The sequence below is a fragment of the Narcine bancroftii genome, chromosome 5 (assembly GCF_036971445.1).
Source record: "Narcine bancroftii isolate sNarBan1 chromosome 5, sNarBan1.hap1, whole genome shotgun sequence".
Lineage (NCBI taxonomy): Eukaryota > Metazoa > Chordata > Chondrichthyes > Torpediniformes > Narcinidae > Narcine > Narcine bancroftii.
In genome coordinates, this window is record NC_091473.1 from 93,794,732 (window position 1) to 93,812,858 (window position 18,127).

General features: G+C 39.2%; 1 protein-coding gene across 3 annotated transcripts in view; it reads right to left on the bottom strand.

Moving 5' to 3' along the window:
* The window catches only part of dnai4 (dynein axonemal intermediate chain 4), a 190,416-nt gene that overhangs the window by 74,779 nt on the left and 97,510 nt on the right, over positions 1–18,127 (bottom strand). For all 3 annotated transcript variants that reach the window (XM_069938375.1, XM_069938374.1, XM_069938376.1), the window contains one exon: positions 10,302–10,388. In XM_069938375.1, coding sequence (XP_069794476.1) covers positions 10,302–10,388 — 87 coding nt within the window. The remainder of the gene's footprint in view (positions 1–10,301; positions 10,389–18,127) is intronic.

Genomic DNA, 18,127 nt, shown 5'->3' on the forward strand with positions numbered 1-18,127 from the left:
AAACAAGCAATGTTCCTGTTAAAGTTCAATCAAGAAGATCTACCACAAAAGAAGATAGGTGATCTTCAGACTCAAGAAAAAGGATGTCTCACAGTTAAAGAACTGAATGATGCTAATTAAAGAAAGCATGGAAAACTTAATGGAACAAATGATGCAAGTGGAGGCTGAAATGGACAAAACAAAAGATAGGCTAAAACTTTGGAAGAAAAATCAAAAATATGCGACACAGACGGAAAAGGAATGATGGACAAGAGTGACCATATGCAAAATTTCAGCAGACTTAATAATCTAAAAATTATTGGATTGAGAGAAGGAAACGAGGGGAAAGACCAGGTGAGCTTTTTTGAAACATGGATCCACAAATGACTGGGGCAAAACAGCTAAATGAAAAGCTGCAAATTGAAAGAGCACACCGGACCCTTGGATCCAGATGGACCAGCAACAATGACCACAACAAGTCCTGATAAGACTTTTAAGTTACCGGAGAGGGATGCAACCTTGGGAGCAGCATAAAATTAACAATGCCCATTAATGGTGAACAACAAAATAAGTAATGATTTTTCCAGGACTTTAGCCCTGCCTTGGTCAAACAAAAAAAAGAATTTGACAAGGTAAAAAGACAACTGTGATCCAAAAATTTAAAACATTCAATGACTGACCAAATGGTGCTGAGGGTCGATGTCTCAGAAGGTAATCAAAGAATTTTCAAGAATAAGGAAAAAGTCAAAGAATTTTTACGAAGCTGTGAAAATATTAAAGTTGCCAGATAAGAAGATTGAAAAGACTGTTTTAAAATGGGGCAAACTAAAAAATGTATATTTTTTAAAATCTTGCAGTACTGAATCTTCTTATTTTTACTGCTGAATGGGAAAAAAAAATCACTATAATATACATGGAGAGCTCTGGAGAGAAAGTGGCAAGGTGACGACTCCAATCTAAGAAGGAAATTGGTGCCAAGGAGGAGCAGTTTAAAAAATGGCGTTAAGGGGAGGGGTTTTCTTCTTTGGAAAATTTTGCGGGCCTTTATCGCTAGCTTTCGGGTTTTACTGCTTATGTCATGGTCAGAGCTAGGGATGTGTCTGTTTTTTTAAATGGGAAATGAGTGTTTCTTAAAAGGGAAATGATCCTTAAACAGGAAATGTTCCTTAACAGGAAAATACTGCAGCATTATTTAAAAAGTTGGAAAGATTTTATTGTTATACAATATTTGTTTGAAAAATGGTATGGATAAAATACCCAAGTTTATTAGTCTTAATATTGACAGATTCAACTGGCATACTTAGAGAAATGAAAAGGATATTTAATCTTTCTGCAGGGAACGCATCTTAATAAATTGGAACATGATAAATTGAAAAGAGGATAGGAGGACAAATAATATCATCTTCTTTTGATTCAAAGGCAAGAGGAATAGTGATTCTAATTAATAAAAATACCCCAATATTAATAAAAGGCACATCAATCGGGCCAGTAGGTATGTAATGGCACATTGTAAAATTTATGGAGAAGCATGGACACTTATGGATGTCTATTCCCTAAATTATGACGATGAAGTCTTTATGAAGGATATCTTCTTAAAAACAGCAGAGGAAATACAAAATATATTGGTCGGAGGAGATTTTAATTTTGCTTGGACCCAATATTAGATAAATCTGCAAGAACAGTAATGAAGGCAAAAGCATCAAAAACCACAATCTCATAGAGGAAGGATCTAAATCTTATCGATATATGCTTGCAATTAAATCCCACAGAGAGAGACTATTCTTTTTATTCAAGGGTACACATTTCACATACAAGGATTGACTTATTTTTAATGTCTGGCCAGTTAAAAAGTAGAGTGATAAAAACAGAATACCTAGCGAAGCTTTTATCAGTCCACTCATCACTAACATTAACTATTGCAATAATGGAAAAGTAAGAAAATGTATAAAGATGGTGTTTCAATGCCACGTTACTCATGGTTTGAGGATAATAGGCAAACCATTTAGGACCGAGATGAGGAGGAATTTCTTTACCCAGAGGGTGGTGAATCTGTGGAATTCATTGCCATAGAGGGCAGTAGAGGCAGGTTCATTAAATATATTTAAGAGGGAATTAGATATATTTCTTCAGTATAAGGGTATTAAAGGTTATGGAGAGAAGGCGGGGACAGGGTACTAAACTTTAAGATCAGCCATGATCTCGTTGAATGGCGGAGCAGGCTCGAAGGGTCGAATGACCTACTCCTGCTCCTATCTTCTATGTTTCTATGTTTCTAAAAGAACAGACTTCTGTGAGTTTATAAAGAGACATGAAAAATTTATTGTGAAACAAATCAGCCATTTACTAATAATAGCTTTTTTGATATGGGACATGTTCAAAGCATACTGGAGGGGCAAGTTATATCCTATACAAAAAAATCTTGAGAGAATATATAGCAGAAGTAAACAGTTTGGAGAAAGATACTGCAGAATTAGAAAAAAAATCAAAGAATAGGACTACAAGATGAATGCAGACTACTGGAGAATAAAAGCCCAAGATACATTACATTACAAACATAAGGAACAGAAAAAGCTATATTAAAAACTAAATTAAAATGTTATGAGTTAGGCGAATGAGCAGATAAAGTCTTATCTTTGCAAGTTAAAGCAGAGGAGTCATCAAGAATGAGAAATGCTATAAAAACAGAGACAGATACTCTAACGTAGAAACAAAGGAAATCAATGATATCTTTAAACAATATTGCAGAAAATTATACAAATCAGAATTACTAGGAGATCTGAATGAAATCGAAGAATTTCTGTCAAATGTTGAACTTCCAAAACTAGAAGAGAGAAAAGATAGAACTAGACACCCCCTTTACAAGAGACGAAATTGAAAAAGCCCTGCGTACCCTACAGACTAATAAATCACTGAGGGAGGATGGATTTCCTCGAGTTTTACAGCCATTTCAAAGAATTAATAATGCCCCTATTAATGGATGTTCTGGACCAAGCAGTAAAGACACAGACTCTCACGAAATCATTCTCAAATGCTATTATTACAGTACTACTAAAAAAAGGATCAATTAAAAACATTGTCATATAGATCAATTTCACAGTTAAATGTTAATTATAAGATAATAGCAAAAGTGCTGGCTAACAGATTAGGACAATATCTACCAAAAATGATACACACAGACCAGGTAGGATTTGTTAAAGAAAGACATTTCTCAAATAGTCTTGGAAGGTTATTTAGTATAATACATATGGCAAAATTCAAATGGAATCCAAGTATTACGCCTCCCTGGTGTGGAAAAAGCATTTGACTGTTTGGAATGGTCCTTTCTATTTAAAACACTGGAAAAATTTGGCACAGGCAAAACATTTATAAACTGGATAAAAACTTCATATCACAAACCACAAGTTTAAATTATAACCAATAGCCAGATACCAGCAGTGTTTCTCTTCAATAGATTGAGTAGACAGGGTTTCCCCCTGTTCCTAGCACTTTTTTATACGAACAATTGAAACGCAAGCAGAGATAAAAAGAGGGATCCAGATATGAAGGGCTTCAAAGTTGGACAAAAAGAACACAAAATTAATCTATTTGTTCATGAAATGCTATTGTACCTATCAGACCTAGTTAAATCTTTGGAAATTTACAAGGAACATTAGAAAAATATGGAAGAGTATCTGGCTATAAAATAAATATGGAAAAAAGTGAGAATGCCATTGACATATTTAGAATGTGAAAGGTAACAAAAAGGAAGTAAATTTAAATGGAAGACAGATGGAATAAAATATCTTGGAATAGCAACTGACAATAATCTAGTAGGGCCAAACTGGCCTGTTCTGTGCTGTATATGGTTATATGGTTATATACAGAATCTTCCTAAATTAATTATGTTCCTCTTTTGGGGAAGATGGAAAAAGATTGTAGAAGTGGAGAGATTTCCCAATTACTTTAGTGGCAAGGATTAATTGCATCAAAATGAAAGTAATGCCAAGACTACAATACCTTTTTCAATTGCTGCCTTTTCCGTTACCCAAAATTCTCTTTATATTATTAAATGATCATATTAGTCAACTCTTTGGAATAATAAGGTAACAAGAATTGCATTAGAAAAACTGACATGGGACTATGGGGTGGGAGTACTTAGATTTCTGGATTTTAAAAAATTACTACCTAGCTGCCCAGGCTAGATTTCTTGCAGCATTCTTTGTGGAAGATACCACCCCCCCCCCACCTCCTCTTGGATTCAAATGGGGGAGGGGGAAGCAAAGGATTTTGTCTATAAATGGAGTGTCAAATCACTAAAAAAGACAGGCAATCCCATACTAATACATATGAGCAGAACGTGGCAGGAAATTAATGAATGTACAGGAAATAAAGCAGGGATATTAATAAAAGCTCCACTGTGCAAAAATATGTAACATAAGCAATAGAATATTGAATTCATAGTATGACAAAGAAATAAGATGTATTAAATTCTGATACACACAAAGAACTCTTATGTCCTTTGAACAACTAAAACATAAATATGGAGTGGCCCATGGGACCTTCTATTGTTTTCTCCAGCTAAGATAGTTCCTAAGAAAAAAAATGGGGACCGACGTTGACCCCAGATGAAATTAGTGAAATGTAACAAATGGTATGGATGGGGAATACACCCAAATTTATGAAAAATGTATTTTGATCTCCAAAATGTAAGTGCAAAAGCAGGTTTATAGAGGTCAAGGCTTAGATGGGAGTCAGACTTTTGTGTAGTAATCTCAGAAAGATTGGTGTACAGACAGTATGACATCAATAATAAATGCAAGATATGGACTAGTTTAATATAATTTTATGCAGCAGAAGTTACATAGATCAAAATCATAAATTTCAGTAATGCATTTCAGATGTGGGACTGAAATAGGAACTTTTCTACATACTATGTGGTTGTGCTTAAAGGTGAGGCCATTTTGACAAGATAGCACAGAAAAAATAGCCAGGATAACAGGAGTGGCCTTCGTGGGCGACCTGGAGCTATGTCTACTAGGCAATATTATTGAAATTAGCAACAAATTGACTAAATTGGCAGTAGCAAAAAAATGTACTGCGATCACTTGGAAGTCCGACTCCCCTCTACTTATAGCAGGATGGAATGCAGAAATGTATACCTATGGAAAAAAAAAATCACATATAATTTAAAGAATAAGAATGGCACTTTTGTAAAGATCTGGCAGTCATACCTGGACCACATAGGGGCCCAAATACAATAATAGAAAGGAATAAAAATGCTGATATTATACATACCTAAAAGTGATTTCCCCAACTTGATTTAAAAAATATATAAGCTCTGACAATGTGCAGATCACAAGACAAAGGAACTAGGCCCATCGAGTCTGTTCCGTAAATCTACACTAAGCTACTCTACACTAGTTCCAATTTCCACATATCCCTTGATGCTCTCACTAATGAGATACTTGTCTATTTCTTGTTAAATACTCCCAGTGATCTGGCTTTCACTGCTGTATGTGGCAGTGAGTTCCCAGATCCACGACCCTCTGGCTAAAGAAGTTCTTCCTAATCTTTGTTTTATATGGATAACCTCTAATTTTCAGACTATGACCCCTTGTCCTTGATTCATCCACCAAGGAAAACATCTTTCCTGCATTCACCCTATCTAACCCTTTCAAAATACGAAATGCCTCTATGAGATCTCCTCTCATTCTCCTATACTCCAATGAATACAACCCAAGAGCTACCAAACGCTCCTCGTATGTTAGCCCTTGCATTCCGGGAATCATCCGAGTAGATCTCCTCTGCACCCTCTCCTTTTTAAGTTAGGGGGCCCAAAACTGCACACAGTACACTAAATGAGGTCTCAACAGTGCCCCATAGAGCCTCATCAACTCATCTTTACCCTTATACACTATTCCTCTTGAAATGAATACCGACATAGCATTCGCTTTCTTCACTACCAATTTCACCTGGTCATTAACTTTTAGGTTTCCCTGCACAAGAACACCCAGGCCCCTTTGCACATCCGAGGTCTGAATTTTCACCCCATCCAAATAGTATTCTGCCTGTTTATTTCCACTGCCAAAATGTACAACTGTACATTTCTCTATGTTAAATCTCATCTGCCATAATTTTGCCCAGTCTCCTAATCTGTCTATATCCTTCTGCAACTTTACAGTTTCTACTACACTTCCTACTACGCCACCTATCTTAGTGTCATCTGCAAATTTGGCCACAAAACCATTCATCAATCCAAATCATTAATATAAATTGTAAACCGCAGCGGCCCCAAGACCGACCCCTGTGGAACACCACTAGTTACAGGCAGCCATCCAGAATGGGAAACCTTATGTATAGAAGGGGGGAGGGAAGGAGGGAATTTTTTTGTTGTTTGTAAGAAAAGTTTAATATATTGTGTTATTGAAGATTTTGAAAAAAAAACCTCAAAAATAAGATATTCCAAAAAAAAATTGAATGACACTTGAGATGGAGATAATCTACTTTTACCAGAGAAAAAGATTTACAAATGAAATTCCAAGCTGAAGAAGGGAATGAATGTCATGGACCATTCAGCACCTCAAAATTCCTGGTTAATGGGGAAGATTATTGATACCATCCAGAACAAAAGAGGACTTGTACATCAAGTTTAGATTAAGACTAAAACAGGCTTTTTGAACATACAAATTACCAAAATCTGTCTTTGATAATTCACTTTCACTTTCTTTTGAAATTTAACCGATATACACTACTATATACTGTGTTTGATTTTTTTTCCTTTGTACTAGAATATATATCTAAAATCCGGAAAGCTATAAAATCTGACAAGTGGGGAGAGAGATGGCAGTGTGAGTTCGGCGGGCGAGAGACCAGCAGCATGAGTCAGGCAGGCAAGGGGGAGAGGCCGGCAGCGTGAGTTAGGCAGGTGAGAGACAGGCAGCATGACTCGGGCGGGCGAGAGGGAGAGACCGGCAGCGCAACTTGGGTGGGCGAGGGGGGAGACCAGCAGTGTGAGTTGGGCAGGCGAGGAGGGTGGAGACCGACAGCGCAACTGGAAATGGTGGGGGTGGATATGCAGCACAATTCGGGTGGCCTTAAATCTGGCTTTCTGAAATCCGGAAAAATCCAAAATTCGGAACACACAGTCCCCCAAGCATTCCGGATAAAGAATTGTGTACCTGTATATCTACATATATGTAGATATATATATATATATATATATATATATATATGTAGATATATATATATATATATATATATATATATATAGATATATATATATGTAGATATATATATATATATATATATAGATATATATATATATATGTAGATATATATATATATATGTAGATATATATATATGTAGATATATATATATATATGTAGATATATATATATATGTAGATATATATATATATAGATATATATATATATATGTAGATATATATATATATATATATCTACATATATATATCTACATATATATATATATATCTACATATATATATCTACATATATATATATCTACATATATATATATATATCTACATATATATATATATCTACATATATATATATCTACATATATATATATATCTACACATATATATCTACACATATATATCTACACATATATATCTACACATATATATCTACACATATATATCTACACACATATATCTACACATATATATCTACACATATATATCTACACATATATATCTACACATATATATCTACACATATATATCTACACATATATATCTACACATATATATCTATACATATATATCTACACATATATATCTACACATATATATCTACATATATATATCTACATATTTATAGTCCGTGAACTACTCTTTGCAGATGATGCCGCTTTAGTTGCCCATTCAGAGCCAGCTCTTCAGCGCTTGACGTCCTGCTTTGCGGAAACTGCCAAAATGTTTGGCCTGGAAGTCAGCCTGAAGAAAACTGAGGTCCTCCATCAGCCAGCTCCCCACCATGACTACCAGCCCCCCCACATCTCCATCGGGCACACAAAACTCAAAACGGTCAACCAGTTTACCTATCTCGGCTGCACCATTTCATCAGATGCAAGGATCGACAATGAGATAGACAACAGACTCGCCAAGGCAAATAGCGCCTTTGGAAGACTACACAAAAGAGTCTGGAAAAACAACCAACTGAAAAACCTCACAAAGATAAGCGTATACAGAGCCGTTGTCATACCCACACTCCTGTTCGCCTCCGAATCATGGGTCCTCTACCGGCACCACCTACGGCTCCTAGAACGCTTCCACCAGCGTTGTCTCCGCTCCATCCTCAACATCCATTGGAGCGCTTACACCCCTAACGTCGAAGTACTCGAGATGGCAGAGGTCGACAGCATCGAGTCCACGCTGCTGAAGATCCAGCTGCGCTGGATGGGTCACGTCTCCAGAATGGAGGACCATCGCCTTCCCAAGATCGTGTTATATGGCGAGCTCTCCACTGGCCACCGTGACGGAGGTGCACCAAAGAAAAGGTACAAGGACTGCCTAAAGAAACCTCTTGGTGCCTGCCACATTGACCACCGCCAGTGGGCTGATAACGCCTCAAACCGTGCATCTTGGCACCTCACAGTTTGGCGGGCAGCAACCTCCTTTGAAGAAGACCGCAGAGCCCACCTCACTGACAAAAGGCAAAGGAGGAAAAACCCAACACCCAACCCCAACCAACCAATTTTCCCTTGCAACCGCTGCAATCGTGTCTGCCTGTCCCGCATCGGACTTGTCAGCCACAAACGAGCCTGCAGCTGACGTGGACTTTTTACCCCCTCCATAAATCTTCGTCCGCGAAGCCAAGCCAAAGAAGAAGATATATATATATGTAGATATATATCTACATATATATATATGTATAGGGGCCAGTATTGGAAGGGTTAAAATGCAAGTTGCAAACAAATTCTGGAAGCAGCCAGTAGATGCTGTCACCTGGTAACATCTTGCTTCAACATTAGCTAGCTCTCTGTCTGCATGTTTGAGATAAACAGTCAGTTTTGATTTTCATTGTTCTACAAAATGGAAGGAATTAGTTTGTTCTGACAACTTTTATTTACTGTTTAATTGCTTTTAATAATGTAGCAATTGATGTGATATTTAATAAACTGTGGAAAACTCAACTCAACTTTAACACAGATTATTTTGAATGAGTCATAGACAACAACAACAACATTCTAATTTCTGCAAGTGACTCTAAAGGAAAATAGTCGCAACATTCTAGATAGATCACAGGTAAAGTACTACATACAGTTTTAGGTTCTTTTTTATTGAGGAGATAGTAGATTTCTGATTTATTATCAGAGTACATACATGACATCACATACAACCCTGAAAATCTTTTTTCTGCAGTTGAGGCAGAATTACTGCTTATTGATAATGCCAAAAAAAATGTACACAGTGAATACATGTAAACAAATAAAGAACTGTAGACAGATAATGAATGTAAACAAACTGACTGTGAAATACAGAATTTTTTTAAATCATTAAAATGCACGTATCCTTAAATGAGTCCTTGATTGAGTTTGTTGTTGAGCAGTCTAATGGTGGAGGTGTAGCAGCTGTTCCTCAATGTATGTACTTATAGATAGGTACTTGTATTTGAGGCACATCGGAGAAGGCTAACCAGAATTATTGCTAGGATGAAGGAGTAAGGTACATTTCAATAGGTTGGGACTATTCTTGTAAATTGAGAATGAGAGATGGTCTTATTGAAACAAACAATTCTAAGAAGTGTGACAGCATGTTTCCTCCTATGGGGAATTTTAGAAATAGACAGCTTAGTTTCAAAATAATAGCTTGCTTGTTTAGGATGGAAATAAGGAGGAATATCTTCTCCTAGAGGGTCATGAATTTTTGGAGTTCTTTCTCTGCAGTACTGTGAACTTTGAAACATGAAATATATTAATGAAGAGGGTGGATAGATATTTCACCAGTAATCAACAGTCATGGTGAACCAGCAGGAAAGTGGAGTTGATGCTATGATCAGAACAGCTATGATCTCATTAAAACAAGGTTAAAGAATGTTGGGTCTATTTTCACTCCCATTTCTAACATTTCACGTATTGTCTTTCAGCCTGTCATTTTGATAGTATTCTTACAAATGCATGAAGTCGTGCAACATCTGGTCCGCTTCTACACCCTTAATGACTGCATTAACAGGAGAATGGCAGATTTAAATGGTTTAAATGTTGCATTCTGCTGTAAATTATTTTGAGGACAGTCTAGGCCCATCTAAATTGTTGCATTCCTTGGATTTTTTTTATTTACTTCAATAAATTTACTGCAACTTATTCAACTTACCATAGGATTTTTCAGTGACCAGCAGCAAATTAGCCCTCCTCTTTGTTCCTTGTATCCAAAATTTCCATAACCTACTGCTAGTAGATCCTGTATGCCAATAAAACACAATTCTCATGTAATACATGCATAAAATCACAAACCTAAAATGTTACATTTATATATGTAGAAAACCACTGAACAAAATTATCATTTTATATATAAAAAACTGCTGGAATCACTCAGAAGGTCAGGGTACAATGGAGATAAGAGAAACAGTTAACATTTCAGGCTGAAACCTTTTGTGGAGAATCTGCTGTTTCCAGTATTTCTTGTTTTTATTTCACAATTCCAACAACTGCATTTTTTTATAAGCATCTCACCATTTAATATTTATTTATTTAGAGGTTCAGTCCACAGAACAAGAATACATAGAAGTAAAGGTTTCATTATTGTCACGTAATACTACATTTAGAATGTAACATACATGAAATTCTTGAGCTTTTGTCTTCCGTAAGAGAGAGACAGAGAATCACCACTTTTGTGAAGTGTCCCTCACAGAAATGAGGCCCCAGTGAGGAACAAACTCATGACCCCTGGTTTACAAGATCAGTGCTCTACCATTGCAAAAACTCCTAATTATTAACATATAATTATAACATACAAAAAACTCCTAATTATTAAAATCCATATTGTACTGCAAAGTTAAATGCACAACACCCATAAAATAACTACCAAGTAATTTATTTTTCATAAGCAAATCAAATTACTTATAATAATTTCAGTCTTGGGAACAGTTTGATACATTGACAATCATTTCTACAGTATTATGGCACATGCATTACAAATTTTGCTTTTATCCATTGCCGATTACATCCTCAGCTCTGGATAGTGGAGTTCTTTAGTACTGATATTGAAGTGCCAGTTGATGAAGTAGACAAAGATGATGTGGTCAAACAATAATCATGGCTTTTATTAGCAGAAACTCATGGTACAATAATGAAAGACAATAGATGCATATACAGTTATACCCAAGGGGAGTGCCCTTAACAGTAGAGATAATGCACAGCCAATGTTAGTACAGCAAGACTCACCAGAGGGGAGACAGGCAGCTTGGCAGACATTCACCACAGACAACCCCCAGCAGAAGAAGGGTTTAAATCAAAATGACAACTGCTAGGAAAGACTGAAGCAAGCGATACATGGATACCATGTTTGGCCTTGAGATACTCTAACAGCCAAAATACACCAGTATCTAGCAAGCAATCAAAATATAATGAGATGTTTTATGAATATGTCAGTCTATCAGGTTGTTTACGAATTCTGGTGCTTCGTCTCAGAACAGGTGGCTCCTTTGCAACCTTGAGAACTGGTATAGGTCCTGGGTCAGTAGTGTGGGAAGGAATTACTTTTGAACCCGCTCCAGAATTGCCAGCGTGAGGCAGTGGAGCCTCAGCATGGCCATCTGAAAGCTGACTAGGGGTCATAGGCTAGGGGGATGAGTCCAACCTCTCAGGCTCACTCTGAGTAGGGGTGCAAGGAAGGGGCAAAACAGGCAAGGCAAGATCTCTTAGGGGTACAGTGTCAGTACTCCCGTCTGGGAATCTAATATGAGCGTAGTTGGGGTTAGTATGCAGTAGCTGAACTGGTTGGACTAGGGGATCTGTTTAACGTGCCCGAGCATGACTCTTCAGCAGCACGGTTCCAGGCTCAGATAAACAGGCTGGCCAGTCCATCACAGTTCCTGATTTCCTAGGAAAGGCAAACATACATTCAAGATGTGTTTGATTTGTTGCAGTACACAATAAAGACCGAATAGAATGTAGTATCTCAGGCAGCACCTCCTGCCACCAGGTTACAGGATAACCATGTGTTTTTAAAGCAATATTAAAAGTCTTCCAGACTGTAGCATTAGCCCTTTCAACCTGCCCATTGCCCTGCGGGTTGTAGCTCGTGGTACGGCTGGTGGAAATCCCTTTTCGTAGCAGGGCTCACAGCAGTTCAACGCTCATGAATGCTGAGCCTCTATCGATATGAATGTAATTGGGAAAACCAAAAATGCTGAAAATTCTGTCAAGTGACTTAATGACAGACACTGACTAGCTGTCAGGGCAGAGTATCACAAAGGGAAACCTGGAATATTTGTCAATTACAGTAAGGAAATATACATTTTTGTTGTTGGAAGGTAAAGGCCCTTTAAAATCTAAGCTAATCCTCTCAAAAGGTCAGGTTGACTTGATGAAAGTGGCCTCCGGAGCTTTGAAGTATTGCGGTTTGCATTCTGCACAAACAGGACAGCTTTTAGTCAGTTTCCTGACTTCTTCCAGAGAGTAAGGAAGCTTGTTAGCCCTAATGTAGTGGAAGAATCTCGTGACTCCTGGGTGGCACAGTCTGCTATGGATCTCTTTTAGCTCCTCCAGCCGAGCACCAGCAGCAGATCGTGACAAAGCATCAGAGGGATCATTTAACCTGCCTGGTCTGTACTGGATCTCATAATTATGTTGAGAGTTCTATTCGCCAGCGTGCCATCTTATCGTTCTTGATTTTACTTTTGTGTTTAGTACTGAACATGGAGGTTACAGATTTCTGATCAGTGACAAGAGTAAATTTTCTGCCGGCTAGAAAGTGTCTCCAATAGCGAACAGTTTCAATAATACCCCGGGCTTCTTTTTCAATGGCAGGATGTTTAAGTTCAGGTCCACGTAACGTGCGAGAGAAGAATGCCACAGGTCTGCCCTTTTGATTAAGGGTTCCTGCCAAGGCACAATCTGAGGCATCAGTTTCCACTTGGAATGGGATATCCTCGTCAATGGATGAGAGGGCAGCTTTGGCTATATCAGCTTTAATTCTCTCGAAAGCCTTCAAGGCCATTGGAGAGAGAGGAAACGATTTAGTCTCAAACAGAGGGCATGCCTTCGTGGCGTAGTCCCAAACCCATTTGCAGTAGTAGGAAAAGAATCCATAGAAACATAGAAGATAGGAGCAGGAGTAGGTCATTCGACCCTTCGAGCCTGCTCCGCCATTCAACAAGATCATGGCTGATCTTAAAGTTCAGTATCCCGTCCCTGCCTTCTCTCCGTAACCTTTAATACCCTTATACTGAAGAAATATATCTAATTCCCTCTTAAATATATTTAATGAACCTGCCTCTACTGCCCTCTGTGGCAATGAATTCCACAGATTCACCACCCTCTGGGTAAAGAAATTCCTCCTCATCTTGGTCCTAAATGGTTTGCCTATTATCCTCAAGCCATGGCCCTGGGTTCTGGATTTGCCCATCATTGGAAACATCTCATCTGCATCCATTCTGTCCAGTCCTGCCAGAATTTTATATGTCTCTATGAGATCCCCTCTCAATCTTCTAAACTCCAGCGAGTACAATCCCAATTTGCGCAATCTTTCCTCATAAGTCATTCCTGCCATTCCAGGTATCAGCCTGGTGAATCGCCTCTGCACTCCCTCCATTGCAAGAACATCCTTCCTTAGATAAGGTGACCAAAACTGCACACAATACTCCAGGTGTGGTCTCACCAAGGCCCTGTACAGCTGCAGTAAGGTATCCTTGTTCCTATACTCAAACCCTCTTGATATGAAGGCCAACATAACATTTGCCTTTTTAACCGCCTGCTGTACCTGCAAGCTCGCCTTCAGAGACTGGTGTACAAGTACCCCTAGGTCTCTCTGCACTTCCCCATCTCTTAATCTATTGCCATTCAAATAGTAATCTGCCCTCCAGTTTTTTTACCAAAGTGGATAACCTCACATTTATCCACATTGTAGTGCATTTGCCATGTATCTGCCCAGTCCCTCAATTTATCCAAATCACACTGGAGCTTCCTGACCCCCTCTTCCGTGCACACAACCCCTCCTAGCTTAGTGTCATCTGCAAATTTGGAGATATTACATCCAATCCCTTCATCCAGATCATTAATGTAAATTGTGAACAGCTGGGGTCCCAGTACAGGTCCCTGTGGCACCCCACTGGTCACCGCCTGCCGCTCAGAAAACGAGCCATTTATCCCAACTCTCTGTCTTCTACCTGCCAGCCAGTTCTCAATCCACATCAATACTTTGCTCCCAATCCCATGAGCCTTGATTTTGTAAGCCAGTCGTTTATGCGGGACCTTATCGAAGGCCTTTTGGAAGTCCAGGTACACCACATCCACTGGCTCTCCCCCATCTATTTTACCTGTCACCATCTCAAAGAATTCCAATAGATTTGTCAAGCACGATTTACCTTTTGTAAATCCATGTTGACTCTGCCCGATCCCTTCTCTGCTAGTCATATGCTCCGCTATTACATCCTTAATAATGGATTCCATCATTTTGCCCACTACTGATGTAAGGCTCACCGGCCTATAATTCCCCACTTTTTCTCTACCCCTCTTTTTAAATAGTGGGGTAACATTAGCTACCCTCCAATCCATGGGTACTGATCCTGAGTCTATCGAGTTCTGGAAAATAATTCTTAAAGCATCTGCTATCTGAATGGCCACTTCCTTAAGTACCCTAGGATGTAGATTATCAGGCCCTTAGGATTTATCTGCCTTCAATCCCATCAATTTCCCCAAGACCATGTCCTTAGAAATACTGATTTCTTTCAGTTCCTCCCTTGCATTAGTCTCTATGTTTCCCAACATCCTTGGAAGGTTATTTGTATCCTCTCTTGTAAAAACAGAACTAAAGTAAGAATTTAATTGGTCTGCCATTTCCTTATTCCCCATTATATATTCCCCTGATTCCGACTGCAAAGGACCTACTCTGGATTTCACCAATCTTTTCCTCTTGACGTATTTATAAAAGCTTTTGCAATTGTTTTTTATATTTGCCGCAAGCTTACTTTCGTAATTTATTTTTGCTCTCTTGATTAATCCCTTTGTCCTCCTTTGGTGCATCTTGAACTGCTCCTAGTCTTCGGTTGTGGTACTTTTTTTGGCCAATTGATATGCTCTCTCTTTGGACCTAATGCTGTCTCTATTTTCCCTTGTTATCCACGGTTGAGTCACCTTCCTTGGTTTATTTTTATGCCACGATTTTTGCAATTTCTCCATTAGATCTGTGAATGCTTTCCATTGTCTAACCAGTCAACTCCCCCTTAAACACCACCCAATCAATCTTACTCAACTCCCGTCTCATACTATCATAATTCCTTTTATTTAAATTCAGGATCTTGGTCTCGGTTTTAATTTCATCACTCTCCATGTCGAGTGAGAATTCGATCATATTGTGATCGCTCCTACCCAAATGGCCTCGTACAACAAGATTGTTGATTAGCCCCTTATCATTGCATAATACCCAATCTAAAATGGCCTGCTCCCGAGTTGGTTCCTCGACATATTGGTCTAGATAACCGTCCCGTAAACATTCAAGGAATCCCATACACCTTTTAAGGGCTTTTGCTGAGTTTGGGGATGTTAACTTCTTTAGGGGGGCCATTCTTTCCGGGTCGGGGTGGATTTCGCCCTTGCGGACAATGTAGCCCAGAATGGTTAGCTCTGTCGCGTTGAACACACATTTGCCCTCGTTAAATGTAAGGTTGAGTTCTTTAGCTGCTACTAAAAATTTCTTTAAGTTGCTGTCGTGCTCAGCCTGTGTTTTCCCACAGATAGTGACATTATCCAGATAGGGAAACACACCCTGTAACTCATACGTCCTAACAATCTTATCCATTTCCCTCTGAAACACTGACACACCATTAGTGACTCCAAACGGTACCCTTTTAAACTGATATAACCCCCCCATCAGTCTCAAAGGCTGCATAGGGTCGTTCCTTTTTTTTTAAAAATGGGGATTTGGTGGTAAGCTGCTTTGAGGTTGATAGTGGGGTACACTTTGTATTGCGCTATCTGATTAATCATTTCATTGATGAGTGGCAGGGGGTAGGCATCCAGGTTAGTGTAACGTTTGATTGTCTGGCTGTAGTCATAGCCAGTCGTTTCTTAGTGTGATTTTTCATGACTACCACCTGGTCCCGCCACAGACTCTTACTGGGTTCAATTACTCCCTCTTTAGGCAATCTCTGGGTCTCAGGTTTGATAAACTCATGATCCTCTCTGCTGTAAGAATGGCTCTTAGTGGCAATAGGCCAACACTCGGGGGATAAATCACTGAAAAGGGAGGGAGCTTTGATCTTTAATGTGGACAGACCGCAGTAACTAGCACAGGGAATGGTAAGTGTGGGTAGTGGCCCACCGAAATTTAACACTACACTGCTCATCTGAGATTGAATATCTAACCCCAGTACCACAGGGGCGCAGAGCCACACCTCAGCCAGGCAATGTCCCTGCAAATTTAAAGTAACTTTACACTTGTCCCATACAGTTTTTGTAAGTTCACTACAAGCCATCAATATCTTTTGGTTCGCTGGATATCTCCGCAAATTGAAGGCTCTGGCAACTCTCTCGTGGATGTAGCTGTCAGCACTCCGCGAGTCTATTAGACAATCAAGAGTCTCACCATTCACCTCCCCCTTCATAGTCGACTGCTCCAGTCCGTAACACCCCCCAAGCTTTGGAGTCAATTGAGCTATCACAGGGAATCTCACCTTGCCGTCACTTGAAGTAGATTCAGCCTGCTCGTCTGAAGATTCCCCCTTTTCCCAGCTCCGCGATACACTTTCTTGGTACTTCTTGGTACTTCTCTTCTTCTTATCAGTGGGAGTACTTTTTGCCTTACACGCTTTAGCAAAGTGGCCGAGTTTCCCACAATAGCTGCAGGTAGCAAATCGAGCCAGGCACTTTTGTCTGGGGTCCCAGCTATTATCACAGAAGTAGCATTTTTCAGGAGTTTGTCTTTTTCTTTCCTTCGGGTTCTAGCACTCCTGGATGTTTCCTTTTCTGTTTCTAGCATTTCACTGGACCACATGGCACTTCTCAGTGTTTTGGCTCGAGTGACTGCCCGGTCGTAGCTTAAGCAGCCTCTGTCGGATGGAACTGGAGTCAATCCTGTTGACAAAAGCATCCAGCTTCAAGGCATTATGGTGTTGTTGCACATTGACTGTCCTGACATCACATTTGTTTGCCAGCGAGTCGAGGGCCAGTGCATAGGCAGCATCACTTTCCATGGGTTTCTGGCATTTCGTCAGCAACTGGTGTCGAGCAATCACCACATTCCGTGGCGCTGCATAGTAAGCAGACAGACGTTCCCGGGCTATAGCCAGAGTGGTAGCTCCTTGAGTTACGGCGAAAGGGATCTCACCCAGCAGAGAGTTCAGGTGGCCCCACTGTATCGCCTCATCGACCACGTTATTTTGAGCCATGTAGTAATCGAAACATTCAATCCAGTGGTTGAAAATTTCTCTGGCCCTCGGGGCAGACTGGTTGATTATCAGCTGCTCTGGCTGATAATAAAATCGAAGTGCCAGTTGATGAAGTAGACAAAGATGATGTGGTCAAACAATAATCATGGCTTTTATTAGCAGAAACTCATGGTACAATAATGAAAGACAATAGATGCATATACAGTTATATCCAAGGGGAGTGTCCTTAACAGTAGAGATAATGCACAACTAATGTTAGTTCAGCAAGGTTCGCCAGAAGGGAGACAGGCAGCTTGGCAGACATTCACCACAGATACCTTATTTATTTTCAAAGGGTTGTTTATAATGACATAAAGGCCAAAAATATGGAAATAAGAGAAAATTAGTTTGTTAGTTTATACTGGAATGATAAATTATGATAATAAAGTAGGTTGCTATGAATGAATGAACTATTAAGACCTGGAAACTTGTACAAGATTCATCATGTCAGGCCTAAAACAAACACTTAAAAGTGTAGACTAGAAGCACCAATTCATCTGGTACCTTCAGCTTATACTTATTCCAAGTTCCTATTTTGTCTCAATTTGCCAGA